General features: G+C 52.2%; 1 protein-coding gene across 1 annotated transcript in view; it reads left to right on the top strand.

The window, feature by feature from the left end:
• The first annotated feature begins 4,023 nt into the window (after positions 1 to 4,023).
• Cmip (c-Maf inducing protein) overlaps positions 4,024 to 18,099 on the top strand; it is a 207,695-nt gene continuing 193,619 nt past the window's right edge. Inside the window, exon 1 of the mRNA XM_021169931.3 lies at positions 4,024 to 4,390. Coding sequence (XP_021025590.1) covers positions 4,091 to 4,390 — 300 coding nt within the window. The 5' untranslated portion in view covers positions 4,024 to 4,090. The remainder of the gene's footprint in view (positions 4,391 to 18,099) is intronic.

Raw genomic sequence — 18,099 nt, 5'->3', positions numbered from 1 at the left:
GAGCTAAATTCGGCTTAGTCATCTTTCTGCTGGAGCCTGGACCCTGGATCAGGAGAGGATGGCTACAGCTGTCCCAGACACAAAGAGCAGATCTGTTGACACAGACTCATCCACCCAGTGATTTGGACTCGGACCATCTTGCTTTCCCACCAGAGTGCCCTTGACAGGCGCATTGCTGGCTTCCTCAGGGCCAGGTTATGTGGCTGCTACCCTCGGTCACACCATGCTATAGCCAATGGCCTTGTGAAAATGCCACGTGCAAGTCACTCTGCGCCCTACCCCATGGGATCACTCTCTATTACTCCCGTTTCTGGGCTTGCATTTCAGGGCACTGGCCACACACCTCACAGGCCTCTGCATCCAGACAAAGGTCTATAGTTTTCTGGATGAGCCAAACAGCCTTCTAACCTGTCACCTTTTTATGGGCAATTTACCTTCCCTGCAGCTTCTGTCCCCTTACCCGATCCCTCCACACACACACCCCCTCCACACACACACCTTCCTTTTTAAGAAAATGTATTATTTTCAATGATGTGGGTGTGCGTCTGTGTTTATGCAGTGCATGTGAGTGCAGATACTCTTCGAGTCCAGTAGAGGGCACTGGATCACCCAAGGCCAGAGTGACACGTGGTTTTGAGCTGCCTTCTCTGGGTTCAGGGTCTTAAACTTAGGCCTTCTGCAAGAACAGAAAGTATTCTTTCTTTGTTTTGTTGTTTTGTTTTTCAAGGCAAGTTTTCTCTGTGTAGTCTTGGCGGTCCTGGAACTTGCTCTGTAGACCAGGCTAGCTACAAACTCACAGAGATCTGCCTGCTTGTGCCTCCTGATGGTTGGAAGTAGAGGTGTGCGGCATCATCGGCTGGTCAGAAAGCACTCTTAACTACTGAGCACCTCTGAGTCTCTTCATCTGATTTCTAAAGCCCTCTTAGAGCTGGGACACATGCCCAGTGTCATGCTTACTCGATCTACCTGGGTTAGGTGCCCCTCTTTCATCTAACCCCAAGTACAATGTGGCCACTGTCTGATTTTTGCACGGCTTCTGGGCTCTGAGCCCATCCTGACTAGCTGGGGGCCTGGACAGGCCATTTGATCGCTCTGTGTCCTTATCTGCAAGAATGCACGCTGAGAGCATCCTTGCGGATCTCAAGAGGTTAGGGGCCACTGTGACTGACAATAACAGCTACTAATAACCCATTACCCTGCTTAGGCTCACAGATAGCAAGAACTCAACAAAGGTTTGTGTGGACCTGACCCCATGTCTAAAAAGGCTGGAGGATGGTTCTTGATCACCACCACCCCTCTACACTCATCTTCATATCAGGGGGCTTGGGGATAGGGCTTTCTCTCATTGGTCAATGGTTTCTACAAGCCTGTTGAAGTTTGGCACTTGAATAAGCTGTCAGTGAATTATGGGCAGGTAATGAATCTCCAGTTTCTAGCCTAATAGTGTCTCCCTGGGGGCACAGAGACAACTTTTGCCCATCTCCAGCACAGACAGAATGGGAACTCTCCCCGCACTCCTCAAGACATGCAGCACACAGAGAAACCTCGTCTCGAAAAACAAAACAAAACAACAAAACATGAAACATGTAGCTTAGGCTGGCTGCTAACTCATGCTCCTCCAGCCTCAGCCTTCCTAAAGGCTGGGCTTACACACTTGTGCTACCACAACTGGCTAAGTGTTTTACTTAGTAAGGGAGGCAAGCTGAAACCTGTCTCCTCCTCTTCCTAACCCCTGATGGCTGTTCTTAGTGTGCCTTCAAGAGCTGGCATAAGTAAATAGTCCCATCTCAGGGACGCTAAGAACTTTCTGTGTCACTCACTATATAGTGAAACCTAGGTCAAGGCTCGCATTCACTACTGGGGCATTCGGTACTCATAGGAGGCAGAGAGAGCTTGTGTGTGTGCATGGTGTATGTGTGTGCACATTCACGAGTGAATGCAGACATGCACATGTCACAGCACTTGTGTAGCGGTCAGAGGTCAATCTTGGGTGTTTTTGTTTTCCACCTTGTTTGACACAGGGTCTCCTGTACTGCCACCATGGATGCCACACTAGCTGGCCCATGGTCTTATGGGGGATTTTTCTTTTCTCTGTTCCCATTTTGTAGTAGGAACACTGGGATTATAGTCACCTGGGACCAAGTCAGTGTCTGTGAATTCTGGGGATTTGAACTTGTGTTCGAAGCAATTTCACCATCTCTCGAGACCAGCTGCAGGTGTTAGAGGTTTGACTTGCCGAGGACTGGAGATGAGGAAGGGTGTGGAAAAGTTCTTCCCCAGCAATGACAGAAGGGGACTTTTTTTTTTTATTGTCTCCAAGTTGTCACATTGGCCCATTTGATGCCTGTCCTAGTGTGGGAACTGAAGACCAGGGTTGACCAGGTTTAGTCTGAGACTCTGGAGTGGTCTGTGGTGTGGGTGGAACCCAAGGCTGCTAGATCACTCTGGGGGAGATTTGTTTCCTGAGACCCTTGGAGGGGCTCTCCTCAGGACCCTGAGGGTTGGTGTCCTCTCCCAGTACTGCCTCCCAAAGCAAAGGCCAGGAAGCATCAAAGACCAGAGAAGAATCAAAGACCAGAGAAGAGGCCTTCTGTGGGGGCTATTTCAGAAAAGGGAGGGGGCATTTCCTTAAAATTTCCTTTTCTCTTCTCCTCTCCTCTCCTCTCCTCTCCTCTCCTCTCCTCTCCTCTCCTCTCCTCTCCTCTCCTCTCCTCTCCTCTCCTCTCCTCTCCTCTCCTCACTTCTCTTCTTTTCAGAGACATATACTACAAGTTGGCTTCGAAGCACAGCCAAAGATGACCTTGAATTCAAGTGCTTGCTTCCAACTTCCTCAGAGCTAGGATTGTATGCACAAGCCATCTTGTGCGGTTAGGTAGTGATGTAGTGCCGGAGAACCAATCTAGGGTTTTGTGCATGCTAGATAAACACTCTCCTGACAACTGAGGAACACCCCCAGTCCTATTTATTTATTTATTTATTTATCTTATTTTGTTTTTAAAAACAGGGCCTTCTGTCTGGACTGGCCTGAAATTTACTATGTAGCTCAAACTGGCCCTCGCACCCACAGCAATCCTCCTGTCTCAGCCCCCCCACCCCCTACTGAGCTTGTAGTGGTGAGCGACTATGCATAGCTCTGTGGAGGGGGAACAGTTTCAATCCCAAGAAACTGTTTTATGGACCCATCTGGCCATCCCTGGGGAAAGCAGCTTGTGTTGGAGAGGCGGTGTCAGGGGTGCAGAAGCGGGCAGAACCCCAGCTTTCGGCCCAGCCTTGGACTAGGAAGGGGAAGTACTGGTCGGCATCTTCTTGGTCATGGGGCTGACTTTATTTCCCAAGCCCGGCCCAGGATGGTGTGGTGGTTAGGGGCGCAGGGCTAGGGCTCAGCTGTGCACCCTCGGGGGCGCGGCCCGCGTGACGTCCCCTCGAACACTACCCACATTCCGGGGCGCGGCGCGGGGACTGTCGACGCTTGCCCAACCCCGGCCCCCTCCCCAGAGGCCGCCCCTCCCGTCGGGCCGCGCCCGCCTCCACCAAGTCCCCGCCCGGGGCCCGGCCCATCCCGGACTCCGCCCGCCCCGGGGAGGCCGAAGCCGCTGTTGCCGCCATTGACGTCAGAGGGCGGGCACATGACCCCGCGGGGACCAATCGCGCGCGCCAGCCTCCCGCAATCTCCCCGGCAGCCGGCGCGGCCCCCGCCCGCAGCACACACTCGCGGACGGACGCGGACACACGCACCGCACAGCGCGCCCGCGCGAGGCCGAGACACGCCCGCGCCCGCCGTCCCCGGCGCCGCCCCCGCCCCCCGAGGACCCGATCCTCTCTGCGCCCGGCGATCGCCCGCCGCCCTCGCCGCAGTCGCCAACCCGTTCGCGCCGGCATGCGCCCCAGCAGCTAGAAGGAAGCAGCCCAGGAAGCGCCCCGCGCGCCCCCGCCCGCCCCCGCGCGCTCCCGTTCGTCCCCGCGGGGCGCCCCCAGCCCACGCCCCCCCACCTTCCCGGCGGTGGGGGGGTGCGGGCCCTCCGCGGGGGCCCCGCCGGCCCGGCCCCACGCCAGCCGCGATCGCGCGCGCGGCCCCCGCCCCGGCGCGGCCATGGATGTGACGAGCAGCTCGGGCGGCGGCGACCCCCGGCAGATCGAGGAGACCAAGCCGCTGCTTGGGAGCGACGTGTCTGGCCCCGAGGGCACCAAGGTGATGGGCGCCGTGCCTTGCCGCCGGGCCCTGCTGCTTTGCAACGGGATGAGGTACAAGCTGCTGCAGGAGGGCGACATTCAGGTCTGTGTCATCCGGCACCCTCGGACCTTTCTCAGCAAGATCCTCACCTCCAAATTCCTGAGGCGCTGGGAGCCGCACCACCTAACGCTGGCCGACAACAGCTTAGCATCCGCCACGGTGAGTGGCCCTGCGTGGCCGTGGGGCTTCCCAAGCTGGGGTCCCCCGGGACCGAGGCGCCCCGCTGGTTGTTTCCGAGCGCGCGGCCCCCTAGTCCCGGCCTGCGCACGGAGCTGGGCTGGAACCTCTAGACTTGATCCTCCAAGGCAGGCTATGGGAATCCTCTTTCGTGTCCTGGACACTTAGCCCACCCGGGCTGAGCGCTTGGGGACTTTTGCCTAAACGCTTGCGTTTCTGATGTCTGGGACCCTAGACTGGGCCCTGAGGATAGTGGTGTGTTGTTCCTTTTCTGAACTCGTTGCCCATCTGGATCTGAGCTACCGGAGAAAACAAAACGCAACCCTCTCCTCCATAAAAACCGTAACCCCCCAGCGCCAACAATTTCCAGAAAACAACTCCTGCGTTTGCTTTAGCCTGCCTTTATCCTTTTTTTTCTTCCCTGCCGGGCCTGGCAAAAAACCGGGTGCCTGCCCTTTCTAAAAATCTCCTTCGTACGTTAGGAGGTTGGAGGGTGGGGGGCAGGGGGCCGAGGTCCTGGACCCGCTCAGACCCTGGGATAGTCGAGTTCTCTGGGTAGAAGCAGCTGGGCTGCCCAGCTTGCCCTTGCGTTGTCTGTGGAGCGTGTGTAAGCATGTTTTGTGGCTGCGTCCTGTTTTGTTACAGTTTTTTTTTTTTTTTTTTTTTTTTTTTTTTTTTGCTGTGTGGCCAGGGCCAGGTCAGCTGGATGAGATGGAGAAAGGAGGCTCTTACTAGTTGCTTTCGGAAATCGAATCTGCAAATGGTGGCCTTCTTCCTCCTGGGGACAGACAGCTGTGGTGGGGTCGAGGAGGGGGAGTGGGGGCGGTGGGCAGGGCCTATACAGGATGCTTTGTGTTTTCCAACAAGGGCAGTTTCAAATACAGGCTCTGGCTGGGCCTTAGCCTGGCGCTTGGGGACTTATCTTTGTAGGGGCCCCCTACTTGTCTAGAACGGACCGTACCCCCGTGGCAGGCTCCGTGGTGTTTACTAAACATCATGGGAGGGGGCAGAGTGTACCGCCTCGCTCACACCTGTGCCAAGAAAGCCCAGCCAGGAAACAGGGTGTTGCTTACATGCATGCCACAAATGTGTAGCGTGTGTAGACATTGCCTCGGCATCCATGTTCCCTTGGTGGTGTGTCACAAACTGTGACACATGCTCCGAGGAATGGGGAGTGGGGAAAAGTTAGCCTAGACACCCTGCTCCCTGAGTCTGCTTCCCCTACCCCTTTGTGGTACTTGAGGACATTTATTCTGAATTTTGGCTCTGATATACTCAAAACCACCAATTTTTTTTTTCCCCCTAGGCTGTGGGCATGTTGGTGCAGTAACTGCAGACTTTGTCCCCAGGAGGATTGAGGGTTGCCGGGAGGTGGCCCGGTCTTCTCCTAGGCTGGTGTGTGTTCTTAAACCTGCCTTGAGTCATAGGCTTCGGCCTTGATCTCCATTTGATTGGCTAGTGCCGAGGGTTTCAGGTCTCAGAGGTGCCTGGTAACCTTCCCTGGGCTCTGGAGACCCCAAGTTTGGCTTTAGCTTTAGTACCTGGTTGAGTTGGGGGTGGGGGTGTCTTTTTAGGCTCTCTTCTTTTCCCTGCCATCCCTCAAAATGCCAAGGAGTTGTCAGCGAAGGCCAGTAGTTGAGAGGAACGGTGACCCGCTATAGGAAGGACAGGACATTCCCTGGTCCTCCTGGGGCACAGTCACTGTATGGCTAGCTGATCTTTGACTACCTCAGGCTAGAGGCCCCCTACTTTCCCTGGCTGCTCAAGAGGTCTGTCTGTTGGAAGAGAGCAGTAAGGAATCAGACCGGAGAGTCCCCAGCAGCCAGGTTCCCCGGCCCACTCATGCCAGCTGAGGTGTGTGTGTGTGTGGTGGGGGGCTACCTCGGAGGAACACCTGAGTCCTGTGTGTGGCCCCGGGTTGTCTGAGGCACAAGTCTGGTCTTGGTGGAGTGGTGTTGTGTGTCAGAAAATGGGGAAAAAGGAACTGGAAACATGGCCCAGGCTGGTATAATCCTGCCCTTCTAATTCTTCACCTGGCATGAGGGAATTCCATCCATGTAGCTCGGGCTTTGTGGGGGCGTCAACGAGGGTGGGGGCTCCAGTGGAGGCCTCTAGTGGAGGTGTGTGACTCCCCCACCCTCCTAGGGCCTGTGTGGATGGAGGTGTGGCCACCAGGGCCTGTAGCGTTGGTCTCCAGGCCAGAGGTGGGGCTGGGGTTTGCTACTAGGGATCTTGTCCCATGTCGAGATATTTGCTTTGTGTCCGAGATATTTGCTTTGTGTCCGTTCCCTAGGAAGTGGAGGAGCCTCCTTGGGGTTCCCTTAGGCCTGGGCATTATGTAACCTGTCTGCATTTTATAGTGCGGCCCAACCACTGTATTGAGAAATGTTTGCTCAAATGAAACAAAGGTGAATTTGAGTGCAGTTCATTCCCAGAACACCACTGGTAGCCCCTGGCCCAGCCTTGAGTTGCCCGTGTCGGAGTGTGTCTCCCACAGGGGTGAGACGTATGTGGCCTGTAAGAAGCTTAGTTGAGAATTGTTTGTGTGTGTGTGGGGTTATCCAGTTAATTGGGTGGACTTCAGGAACTGAACCCACAGTGACTGATCAGGCTTTAAATCTGTCAACAAACAATTCACTCCTTTGCCCAAACCATCCACTGAGTCCGCTGTCTATACCTGAACTGCGAGGGACAGAGAGGCTTCCTGGACCCCAGCTTGCCCCATGCTGGGGTGCAAGCCAAGTTTCTGGGTGTGTGTGGGGTCTCTCAGTCCCTTCGGGTCTGGCTTTCCAGCTGGTGACACACTTATTGTGGAAATCTTTTAGTTCCCTAGGTCAGGAGACCTAAAAGGGAGATTGGTGCCACCAGACCTGACTCCCCTCCCCTGACCTGGCTGTAAACTTTGCCCTCCGTGGGGTCAGGTCAGAGCTTGCCCTGTGCTGTCTACTGCTCTGGTTACTGATTAAACCCCAGCAGAAGCAAGGCCAGGTTTGATGAACTTGGGAGACTTTGGATCCTTTGGAACCGGAATGCTTGTCAACAAAGGGGAGGAGGTCTCTAGCATCTGGAGGAGGGATCGTGGGGGGTCACTGAAGGACAGAGGCTGGACCTTCTTGAGGAAAGGCCGATCTGCCCAGGCACTGTCTCAGTCCTCACGTGTACTTGCCTATCCCTGGGTCTTCCTGGGCTCAGCGGTGGCTGCCTACCTTGTTATAGGTTGGAACCTACAACGAGCCCAGATTTTTGTAGAGGTGTCCTCGTTGGAGAGGACAGGCATCCATCTTGCCTGCCGTTGGTTGCTTGGCTAAATTTGATCACCTGCTAGACGTGTTTGTCTTTTGTCTCTACCCTTTGTTTCCACTGCACCAAAGAACTACAAAAAAAAAAAAAAAAAAAAGCACTCCTACCTTTCATTTCATCTCACGGTTGAAAACAAACCAGAACAAAACAAAAACCAAACAATCGGTTTCAGAATGGCGGGTCTGATCTGCAAAGCCCTTTCTTTCTTCCTTTGCTTGCTGAACGGGGATTCGGACACAAGGGACAGGAGGAGTCTTTATTCTCCAGCCGCGTTCCTCCAGGGCTGCCGTTCACATTGTCTGCACTGCTGCTCTGACTCCCAACGTCTCTGGGATTCTGGTTGTTCCTGTCCATGCCTCTTTTTCCCCCTCCGGGGCTTGTCTGAGCATCCATCCTATGAACTTGGATTTAGTTTCAGCAGAATGCTCTGAGATCTACTGCTTGGCCCTTCCCTCCAAATGCTGGGATTTTTTTTTTTTTCCTCTTGAGAATGAAACCCTCCAGTCCCCAGAGATCCCATCTATGAACACACGAATGCTCAAATATGAGCTAACTTTTTTTTTTTTTTTTTTTTTTTCTATTTTGCCACGTAGGTCCCTCCTCTGTCCGCTCCATCCTTTCCTCCCTCCGTTCATGACTCTGCCATTTAGTAAGCGCTTTATTTATTTATTTTATTTTATGAATGTCACGAGTAGATATCGGAGAACATCCGATTTGTTTCCTAGGTAGTTGTGTGTTCAGAGAACCCTGTTCTCTGTGGTTGGGCGGGATGGCCTGCCTTCCACCCGCTGTAGGAAGACAGTGCGTTTTAAGGAGAGCTGCCCAATCAGACCACCGGTGCTCTTCCTGGTAGAAGGTGTTTTGCTGGGTGCTCTCCTACTGGGACCACAAGGAAGCCTTGTGCTTTTGGGACCCCGGGTGGCTTAGGACTTTCTGGGCATTTTGTGGGGAGCACAGGAGCTGAATTATTCCAAAGGCAAAGTGCCCTAGGGGACCCACCGCCGTCCACTTTCCCTCCCTCACCACCTCTCTCTAAGGGGACCAGCCTGGCATTTCATTGGAATGGATATTTGAGATGGTCTAGTTACGCCCTTGATTAAAGGATTAAAGGAGCTATAGCAGCGCCCCCACCGTGGGGCAGAACAAACTTCGGTTTTACCGTAGTCACGTGGAGCACGGCTGGAGCCCGAGGTGGCAGCTTCCTGGCTGTGGAACTTTGGGCACCTTGCTTTCCCTGAGGGGGCCTTTATTTGTCTTCATGTGCAGGGTGACAGTTTACCTCGTTTATTATGGTGATAATTGAGGTGTTGACTCCGGTTCTGGTAGTGGGACAGCCAGCACACAGTCAGGAAGAGTTTTCATGGTGAGACAGAGCTTCCTGAATGAGCTCCGTGGAAAAGGAAGGGTTATGGCAGTCAAGATGGCTCAGCACTTAAAAGTCGGTTGCACCAAGTCCCTACTACCTGAGTATGATCCTTGGGACCAGGAGGTGGAAGGAGAGACTCCTGCAAGTTGTCCTGACCTCCACACACACAAACTTGTCTCCTCCGCCTACCCCGCCCCTCGGCACCAAAAAGAATCTTTTTTTTTTTTTAAAGTAAAAATCTTTGCTATTTAAAGAGGGGCAGTCACTTGAGGTACACAGAATCCTTGGGAAAGTTAGAGATGACTGACTGCAGAGCTCCTGGGTTGAGGCTGTAAGCTTGTTTCAGGCAGTCTAGAAGAGTTTCCCCAGGGGTACTTTAAAAAATATCATCTATGTGATTAAAAAATACATATATATGTCTATGTGTCTATGTACATATGTTTGTGTGTGAGTGTATGTGTGTGTGTGTGTAATTGAATCAGTGTGCACATTACCAAATGCATCCAAAGTACAGGGACAGGATGTAGCTTCACCTCATGCGTCTAAGAGTCCTTGGTGGTCATCGTTAAGGCAGTCCTGTTGTCTGTTTCCTTGGTTTTCCTTGCTGGGCACTCTGGACACGAGCACACAATTCTGCATTGTTACTAGACTCTGTGTTTGGAGTTCGCTATACATCCCCACACGTGTGACTGTCCTCTCCTCCCTGCTATGTAATTTTCCCATCTTGAAGTGTACTGTACTAATGTCGTAGGCAGACTAGTTCCCCCGTTGTTGGGCATTTAGCTTCCTCTCAGTTGTTGGCAACTCCCCATTTTTATCAGCGGAATTTGTATCTGTTTTAACAGTTTAAATGTTTGCGTACTTTCTTGGGTGTGTGTGTGTGTGGGGGGGGCATGCTTCAGTCTGACAGAATGTCACCAGGAAGTGAGTTCTCACGGGGTCTGTCTGCCAGCCCTGCCACCAGGAGCAGAGGGAAGATGCTATGAGAGTAATCTGCAACTTCACTCTGAGGACCATGGTCTGGGTTGCTCACACTGAGAGCCTCATTTTCTTCTGCCTTCTGCCTTCCTGTTTTCCTCAGAATGAGAGCCAGGTGGCCAAGCCCCATAACAAGAGAAGGGGGGGGGGGTGGCGAGAATTTCCCTTCCTTTCTCCTCTCTCTGGTGAACAGGTAGTTAGTATATCCCTAGGTGGTCTGGGGGTGGGCACATCTTTGAAAAGGCCACTTCACTGTCTCCCTGTAGAGCCCCAACCAGAGGGGCTGTGGTGGGTGTTAGAGGTGCCTGCTCTGTTGTGTGTGTGTGTGTTGTGTGTATCTCCAGACCGAGGCGGGTGGCAAGTTGTTCCTGTCTAAAGGATCCACCTTCTCACCTCTGCCATGTGTAAGATAGGCTGTGCATGGTAAGTGAGCACTAGGAGATGAGATGCTGTGTATGACACAGACTTGACATCAGACAGGTGACCTGGAGTCCAGCCTCAGCAGCTTCCCAGATGGCTGCCTTATCTGCTGAGGGAGGATTGTGAGGACTTCCTTTCAGCCTTGATGTTGAGGTTAAGGGAGGCAAGGTATTCATTTAACAGATAAAAGCCACTGTTCTGGGGACTTGGGAGAGAGACAGCAAACAGCAGGCTACTAAGGCCAGTAAGCTGGTGGCTTAAGGGAGTCTGTATGTCAAGAGGTGTGGCATCGCTGTTTGGGGGAAGGGCTTTTCAGAGGGACTGGACAAATGCAAAAGGCTCTTAGGCCAGGGGGAATTTAGAAATCACCCGGCTGGCATTTAATAATTGCTTGTGTTCACTTTCCCCTGTTCCCCTGGGGCCTGTTGTTTGTTTGTTTGTTTTTTTCGAGACAGGGTTTCTCTGTGTAGCCCTGGCTGTCCTGGAACTCACTCTGTAGACCAGGCTGGCCTCAAACTCAGAAATCCACCTGCCTCTGCCTCCTCAGTGCTGGGATTAAAGGCCTGTGCACCTTGCCCAACTGTTGCTTATTTTATTTTTTTAAGATCTGTATATTTATTTTATGTGAGTCCACTGTTGCTCTCTTCAGACACACCAGAAGAGGGCATCAGAGCCCATTAGTGGTTGTGAGCCACTATGTGGGTGCTGGGAATTGAACTCAGGACCTCTGGAAGAGCGAGCAGTCAGTGCTCTCAACAGCTGAGCCATCTCCCCAGCCCGTTTTTTTTTTTTTTTTAATTATATGTAAGTACACTGTAGCTGTCTTTAGACACTCCAGAAGACGGCATCAGATTTCGTTACGGGTGGTTGTGAGCCACCATGTGGTTGCTGAGATTTGAACTCAGGACCTTTGGAGAGCAGTCGGCGCTCTTAACCGCTGAGCCATCTCACCAGCCCCCCCCCACCCCCCCAGCCTGTATTTTAAACCTTGTAATTTTAGCACTCGAAAGGTTGAGGGCAGGAGGATTGACACCAGTTTTGAGGTTAACCTGGGTTAAATAGTGAGTCCCTGGTTTTTCTGTTTTTGTTTGTTTCAGCAAGCATCTAGAACATTCTAGGGTATGGGCTGCTTGCTGCTGCTCGCAGGAAGTTTCAGAGTAGATTTTTCTCTCTCCTTTTCTCCCTCCCCTCTTCCCTGTTTCCTCTTTGAAAAGAGAGCTCCTTCCCAATAAAGAGTGAAGAACGGCTTTGTAGTATTTGTGTTGAAAGGGTCTTAAATTACTCAGCCTGTAGAATGCTTTTTTTTTTTTTTTTTTTTTTAAGATTTATTTTATGTATGTGAGTACACTGTCACTGTCTTCAGACACACCAGAAGAGGGCTGTGAACCACCATATGGTTGGCTGGGAATTGAACTCAGGACCTCTGGAAGAGCAGCCAGTGCTCTTAACCCCTGAGCCATCTCGCCAGCCCTCTGGGGGAATGCTTGTAAAGCCAACTCTTGGTGAATAACCAGCTTCCAATGATTCCCAGGTTCTAGAATCCTCTGTTTCACCGCTGGCTTTGCAGGTGGGGAGGGGCTGATGGGAAGTGTGCTGGCCCAAAGACCCTTGGGCATGATTCAGGAATGAGGGTGGCCCCCACAGTTGCTTCCTACCCTGGCCTCGATCCCCATTGTTTCCCAGGCTGTTATCAGCTGTGAGAATTAGGTTGTGGACCGAGGCAGGTGAGCTGGCTCCTCGGGTCTGCTGGTGGGCGGGCCTATGGGAATCCGGCCTATGGGAAAGCAGGTGCTCGCCTGTTGGGGCTGGGCTTGCTGGGTCCAGCTCAGGAGAGGTCACCCGTGGGGAACAAACACCTGGACTTCTGTTGGTTTTCTTGGGTGTCCTGAGGCTGTCCTGGACTCTTGAAGACAGCAGGCCTGAATTCTCTGCTTCTCAGTCTAGCTTCCTGGCTAGGTTGAATGAATAAATTTATTTGTTCCAGGCCCAGCTGGAGGATCTGTCAGCCAAGGCTGACTAGCTGTGTAACAAACAGCCCCCACTCCCAACCAGAGGCCCACTGGCTTCAGGCAATGGTTGTGTTTTTTTTTTTTTTTCTCTCATCACGGTTCCAGAGGTATCTTTGTTGGGCCCTGCCCCATTTATCTCTTAGGTACCTGGTCTCCTTTGTATTCTGTTCCAACTTGGGCCTCCTCTAGGTTCGTCCATGTGGGGATGGAGGAGCAAGAGTCAAGGACCACACCTGAGCCCAGGTGAGGCTGGGAAATGTGAGTTAGAGATGTGTCTTGGAGCTGCTGTGGTGGAGTACACCGGGAGTCTCAGCCCTTGGAAGTCTGAGGCAGGAGGATCATCGGTTTGAGGCTAGCCTGGGCTGCACTGGAAGGGGGGTAGGCTAGCCTGAGCCACAGAAAGATCTAAGTCAGATTAACAAATTAAACTAAGCCGTGCATGGTGGCGCACACCTTTGATCCCAGCACGTGGGAGGCAGAGGCAGGCAGATTTCTGAGTTCGAGGCCAGCCTGGTCTATAAAGTGAGTTCCAGCACAGCCAGGGCTATACAGAGAAACCCTGTCCTGAAAAACCAAAAAAAAAAAAAAAAAAAAAAAAAAAAACAAAACCCAAAAAACAACCAACCAAATTAAACTAAAATAGATGACACTCAGGAAGAGGGGGCCCTGGAGGAGCTGTGTGGCTCACCCACCTCGGCATGCAGCGGTGGCCTTGAGGTCCCCAAGGCACTAACTAGCACAGCCACTTAGAATGGAAAGGGTACTGATCCCTCAGGAGGCTGCTGGCAGGCTTGGAATTTGCTCTTCTTTGGGAAGGAACAGTGGAGGGGAAGAAGCCTGCTCAGGGAGGAGGGGGACAGTTGTCATTTCCCTAGTGCTTGCAGGCACCGTGCTCCCCTGGTTTTCTGAATGATCCTGTGGAGGTGGGGATCCTCAGAGATGGGAAGTCGGGCAGAGGCAAGAGGCAAATTCAGGTGTGATTTCAACTGATTGCCGGGTACTGGGTATTGTATTCAGCGTGAGTACTTGAGACACTCACTTGGGAGTGGGTGTCCCAGGGACCATGCTCTAAGGGAGGAGGTACCCCAAGTATGGTGCTGGCGGTGAGTATGCCAGGGAAGACCCTCATAGTCTCCTCTCCAGAGGGCTGCATGCACCTTAAGCTACAGTGCATGGTCTTAGGTTTGTGCGTCCTCTTGCTGTTTGGGGATAGTGTTGCTGTCCTGCAAGTTTTTGTTTTTGTTTTTTTTTCAAGACAGGGTTTCTCTGTGTAGCCCTGGCTGTCCTGGAACTTACTTTATAGACCAGGCTGGACTCGAACTCAGAAATCCACCTGCCTCTTCCTCCCGAGTGCTGGGATTAAAGGCGTGTGACCCTATCACTTGGCTCTGAAATTTAGCCATAATGATGATAGTGTCTGCCTGCGAGTGTGTGTGTGTGTGTGTGTGTGTGTGTGTGTGCGCGTGTGCGTGCGCGTGCGCGCGTGCGCGTGTGTGCATGTGTGACAACCTTTTTTTTTTTTCCCGGTTGTTTTGCTTCTTTACTTGTTTCTGAGGCAGGGTCTGCACACTCAGGGTGGTGGCTGACTGGCCTGCAAGCTTCCACGCAGTTCTTCTGGGATCATAGATGCGTGCCGCCGGCTGCATCCAGCTTTCTTTATGCAGATTCTGGGGCTCAAACTGAGGTTGTCAGGCTTATGAGCCTAGCGATTTTCCACCTTGCCAGCCGTTAGGAAGGCCTTTGTGGTGGGATTAGAAATGGTAGGGAAAGGATGGTGGGGTTATGGGTGCGAGCAGACAGACAGAAGGACAGGCGAGTCAAGGGTGAAGGTTGGACGAGCAGTGGTACATTTTAGGAGGCTGTGTGGTTGTGGGTACTACCGTATCACCCTGAGTACAAATGTGAGAGAGATGGACAGATCGATAGACGGACGGATGAATGGATGTAATGTGGTCTGGGCTAAGTCCACCAGGGCAGGTATTCTGTGCCTGTGTCAGAGCAGGGAGGCCCTGATGACCGCTCTCTGGGGCATGGCAGGGTTTCACCAAAGAGAGATTGAGAACTTTGAGCATGTCTGAGTCACCAGGGTCAGGAAGTTAGTCACAGTAGTGACAGGGCAGAGGCCACCCAACATGGCCAGTCCTTAATGACCCTCACAGCTTTGTCAGTTACAGTTGCCCGCTCACCCTCCCCATATTACAGCCAGGGAGACTGAAGCAGCACTTCCCAGCTGACTTCCTTCCTATGCATGGGTGAATGGAGGAGTTGCTGGGTGGGATGTGTGGATGGATGGGTGAATGAATGAATGAATGAATGAGTGAATGAATGAGGCTGTATACTCCCGAGCCGGGAGTCCTCTCCTGTTGAAAGAGGGTGGGCACACACAGAGGAGTGTGTTTGCACATCTTGCTTTCCTAGCAGGGCTCGTGCCTCTGTGGCCCTACAGGAAGTAGCTGCACAGATCTGCTGGAGATCACAGCCTACTACCTAAAGTGGGCTTGAAGAGCCCCTGTCGCTGTGTGAGGCACTATTCCTGCCCTTCTTGCAGTCCTGGAGGTAGGGGAGGCCCAGGCCAGCCCTGCTGGGCTGTCTCCATAGCCAGAGAATGGACGGGCATTTTGCAGGTGACTCAGGGTGCCTCTGCTTTGGGTCTGCAGTGGAGGAAGTTCCAAGGGGTGGCTGGGGGTGGGGGGCAGGGCTTCCTGTTACAAAGGGGAACAAGGACTTGTTTTTGCTCCAGTTCATCAGGATTCACCAGGGAGGCTCTCTTCAGGGGTGGGCAAATTGTAATTGGCAGCTGGGTTGGTGGATCCAGAAAGCCAGGCAGATCTATGAGCCCAAGAGCACCGGCAAGATACCAGTGACCTAGGTATGGATACTTCCTCTAGCTACACTGTGTCTCTTGGTCCTGTTGGAACATCTCATTTTGCGTCAGTCCCAAAGGCAGTAGGAGGGGCGGTGGGGACTTCAGTGAGTGCTTCTGGTATTGTGCTTACAGCTTGCATCTTAGCTCTTGGGACAGCTACTCAGCCTTGGAGCCTCAGTTTACTGCCTGAATTGGTCAGTTGCCCCAATCACACCTGATCCTGACATATCTTAGCCACTCACAACGAGCATGAAGTCCAGTGGCCATGGAGTGGTACTCTACCCACCCGGCTGCTTTCTTTCTTTACCCTCAGGAATTCCCATGGTTCTAAGCTTTGGCATTTCTGCTGGACACGTTTGTCGGCCTCTCTGATAGCCTTTAAGGGTCACCTTGCCTGTTTGCAGTAGGGCTGGCTCCAGTGTATGTGACTCTTACCTTGTGGGTGGTCTGGGGGAAACCTCTCCCAATTCTCCCTCTCTATCAGCTAGTCGCTAACTTATAATAATAACACATAGTTGAGGATAGTTGTATGAAATAAAGGAAGACAGTCCTTCCCGTCAACCCTAATCACCCTGAGGGAAGCCATGACACTCTGTTGGGGGCACCACCTCTGCTCTGTGCAACAAAGAATCCCATTTTCTCCTTTCCGCATGCATCCACTTGACCAGCAGCAATACAGAGCACAGTCCTGGTCCCTGTGTGTCTTGGTGACTTGTCTCTAAGATAAAGCTCCCTTGAGAGCTTACTGTCTGCTTAGCAGTGGTCACACACCAGCTTAAGGAGTTGATCACTTGGCCACTCTTTTGGTGGAACCCAGTGACTTGTCATGGGTGTAAGACCCGTCCTGTGTACAGTACTGAGTTGAGCCTTGAGTCTGGCCTTGATCAACCAAATGCCACCATGCTTGTCAGACTAGAGTTCCCTCAGTCAGTGGGCCACAGTGCCCCTGATTGAGAACTGTTCAGTTTATACCCAACTCACCATAAACTCCATCTGTATGAGCCCCCAGATTCTAGAGAAGTAGCTGCTCATGGCAGAGTTGGGCACTGATCTTCCTCACAGTCACCAGGCTTCTTCAGTATTGTCTCCAAGGGGTCAAGGGAGGTGTGGGTACAGGAGAGGCAGCCCCCTTTGTCACAGTTCATATAATATGGAGCCAAGAGCCCCAGATGGAATCCAGGTTGGCCAGGGTGTTAGCAAGCAACCCCTACCTTGGCTGATGACTTAAGACGACTCTTTTTAGAGATGGATAGTTGGAAAAAGAGAGTTGGATCACAGCCAATAAAAAGGTGACTGGGAAGAATTAGCATTAGAGGGCCTGGAGGGATGGTTCAGTGGTTAGCAACACTCGCTGCTCTTCCAGAAGACCTGGGTTTGATTCCGGGCATAAACACAGTGGTTCGAAACTATCTGTCACTCCTGGGGAATCTGCTACTCTCTTCTGGGCTCCACAGGCACCCGGCGTATATGTGGTGCCTAGACATATATGTAGGCAAAACACCCATGCACATAATTTTTTTTTAAAAAAAATAACATGAGAAAGTTTAATAGAAGGAAAATGTCTTGATCTGCTTCTTGCCTTCTGAATCAGATTAATGTGTGTGTGTTCTATGTATGTGTGTGCTGTGTGTGTTTTGTGTGTTCTGTGTATACCAATGGGAGCTGGGGGGTGGTCCTGGAGTAAGGGAGTATCCAGAGCTGGTAGCCTAGCTTCTCTCCTTCTCCAAAAGCATCTTAAGTCAGAATGTGATGGTGTGCTACTCTTCCGAGCTCCTCTAGAGGCTGGGGCAGGAGAGTGTAAAGTTCAAGGCTACCCCTACAACTCAATAGAACAGTGCAAAACAAAGGCTAGGGCTGGAGCTCGGTTGGGCTCCTCCTCAGCACCCTGTAAACAGCGGGAGCTGTGATTTATAGCCACAATTCCCTACTTTGGAAGGCAGAGGCTTGAGGCTCAGGAGTTAAGGTCATTTATTCATTCTCTACTACATAGCAAGCTGGAGGGAGGTTATCCTGGTTGGAGGAGACTTGCTTCAGCAAAAGGAGTAGCAGTCAGGGAGGGAGGCCCAGTGATGGGGCACTTGCCTAGCATGTTGGAGGCCCTGGGTTGAATCCTTTTTTTTTTTGTTGTTTGTTTGTTTTGTTGTTTGTTTGTTTGTTGTTTGTTTTTTGAGACAGGGTTTCTCTGTGTAGCCCTGACTGTCCTGGAACTCACTCTGTAGACTGTCCTCAAACTCAGAGATCCACCTGCTTCTGCCTCCCAAGTGCTGGGATTAAAGGTGTGGACCACCGCTGCCTGGCCCTGGGTTGTATCCTTAATACAGCTGTTTGATCTAAGTCCCACCAAGGTGGTAGAGGGTTGCCGCATCTTTGAAGGATACTTGAACCACGTGGAGAAAAGACAGCAAAAGGAAGATGCTGGAGTTGTAGGAAGGTTCTGGCAGCAGGCTCCATGCAGAATGAGGGCTCTTAGTCCAGGGGAGCAATGCTAGAACCCTTTCAGTGTAGTCTTCTGGGCTACCGCAACTCTCAGGACGTATCTAGGAGAACTACCATCCACCTCTGCTTGCTTATTGCCACTGGGTAGGGCCCTTCCTGCCCTGTCAGAGCAGCCTTGCATGAAGATATCTGTGGACCTCTGTCCTTTGGCCCTTCCCGTCTTATCAGGGAAAGTGTGGTTACCTGAGGGAGACTGGTAAGATTTGCTTATTAGCATTCCCCTATGGAGGGAGTTGGGGGATGCCATCATCCCTCT

The sequence above is a fragment of the Mus caroli genome, unplaced genomic scaffold (assembly GCF_978045245.1).
Source record: "Mus caroli unplaced genomic scaffold, Mus_caroli_1 scaffold_10, whole genome shotgun sequence".
NCBI classification, from domain to species: Eukaryota; Metazoa; Chordata; class Mammalia; order Rodentia; family Muridae; genus Mus; species Mus caroli.
This window is presented reverse-complemented; position numbering and strand designations above follow the sequence as displayed.